At 34.3% G+C, this 1,389-nt stretch overlaps 1 protein-coding gene across 1 annotated transcript in view; it reads left to right on the top strand.

The window, feature by feature from the left end:
• SEC24B (SEC24 homolog B, COPII coat complex component) overlaps window positions 1-1,162 on the top strand; it is a gene marked incomplete in the record, with an annotated part of 71,899 nt that extends 70,737 nt beyond the window's left edge. The window contains 1 exon segment of the mRNA XM_036763892.1: window positions 278-1,162. Coding sequence (XP_036619787.1) covers window positions 278-392 — 115 coding nt within the window.
• Between the last annotated feature and the right edge of the window lie 227 nt (window positions 1,163-1,389).

The following is a 1,389-nucleotide window of genomic DNA, read 5'->3' as shown; positions in this document are numbered from 1 at the left end:
TTGTGCCCCAGAGCACAAACTCTGACATCCTGCCAGAGTGGAAAGGCTTTGCACAGAGCCCTCTGAAGGACTGTGTCTTTCACCCAAGTATTAGGATCAGAAAAGGTGGACATTGGTTTAGCCACTGTATAAAGCCCTTAGTGATGGCAGTGTTCAGTGTGGAGGGGTTGTAAAGATGTCTTGGTGATAGAGATAAATCTTGAAGTGTCCACGTGTGACCTCTATTTGAGACCATGTTTTAACAGCTCCAATTAATGGGTTTTTTTTCCCTTTTCAGAGATGCAAGTCCTTCGAAGACAGACTTTTTCCAGCACTTAATAGAAGACCGGACAGAGGCTGCATTCTCTTACTATGAATTTTTGCTTCATGTTCAGCAGCAGATTTGTAAATGAAATGGAACCAAAGAAGAAGAAAAACATCCATGACTTTTGAGACAAGCATAAGCTGTCAGAGAAGCACACGGGAAATTTGGAAAGAAAGCATTTACAATGCAGCCCACCCTTTCTGAAGCTTTGACAGTTACAGGGGAAGAATTATCTTCTAGAAGAAGGATTTATTTCAACCTAAATTAAAAGATAGTAACGATGATGCTATTTCACTAACTACATTTTAAATTGGTTTATACACATTTCCAATAGTGCAGCAGTACGGTCCTATTAATTGCAAGCTGGCAAATTTATGTAGCTATGTGGAATGATATTTCATAATGTAAAATTAGATAAATCCTTTTTCTTACATTTAATAGAATATTTCCGAACTTAAACTCTGACGAGAGATGCCAAAGGGCAATGGTACCAGGTTATTTGTTTATATGAATTACTTTTTAACAAGGAATGATTCGTATTCATTAAATGGATTCACCATTTTCCCAGTGAAGACTATAGAATTTCAATACATGAACTGTAGAAATAAAATATATAATGTACATAAATGTTACATTTGTAAAGAAATGTAAAAATGTAACTACAGAATATGAATTGCTTAAAATGTGCTACATTGTTGGATGTTTGATGACAGATCTTTTTGTCCCAGTTAGAGAATGAGGTTGACTAATACATATTAAGAATGGAGTCCACATAAGAAACACTCTTTGTAATTCTGTTAAATCTTTTATGTGGAATTATTTATGATCACCTTACTAATTAAAGATATTTTGCTTGATTGTGTGTGTATTTTTTGTAATCAATATTTTTACAAGTCTGAGGTGTAGGATTTGGTGACTTGTGGGAAATAATACGTTGAATTTAATATTCTGTATGTCAATATCTTTTCATTGATCGATGACTATCACTATGTGTTTGGTTTCTAAAACCAAGTAACTTTTCAAAAGAGGGCTAATTGTTGTTAGTGTTGTCAGTTGTCTTATTGTGCTAGTAAAAGAAATGTCCT

This window comes from Trichosurus vulpecula, chromosome 6 (genome assembly GCF_011100635.1).
Source record: "Trichosurus vulpecula isolate mTriVul1 chromosome 6, mTriVul1.pri, whole genome shotgun sequence".
Classification (NCBI taxonomy): Eukaryota; Metazoa; Chordata; class Mammalia; order Diprotodontia; family Phalangeridae; genus Trichosurus; species Trichosurus vulpecula.
The sequence above is the reverse complement of the archived record's forward strand: the minus strand, read 5'-3'. Positions and strand labels throughout refer to the sequence as shown.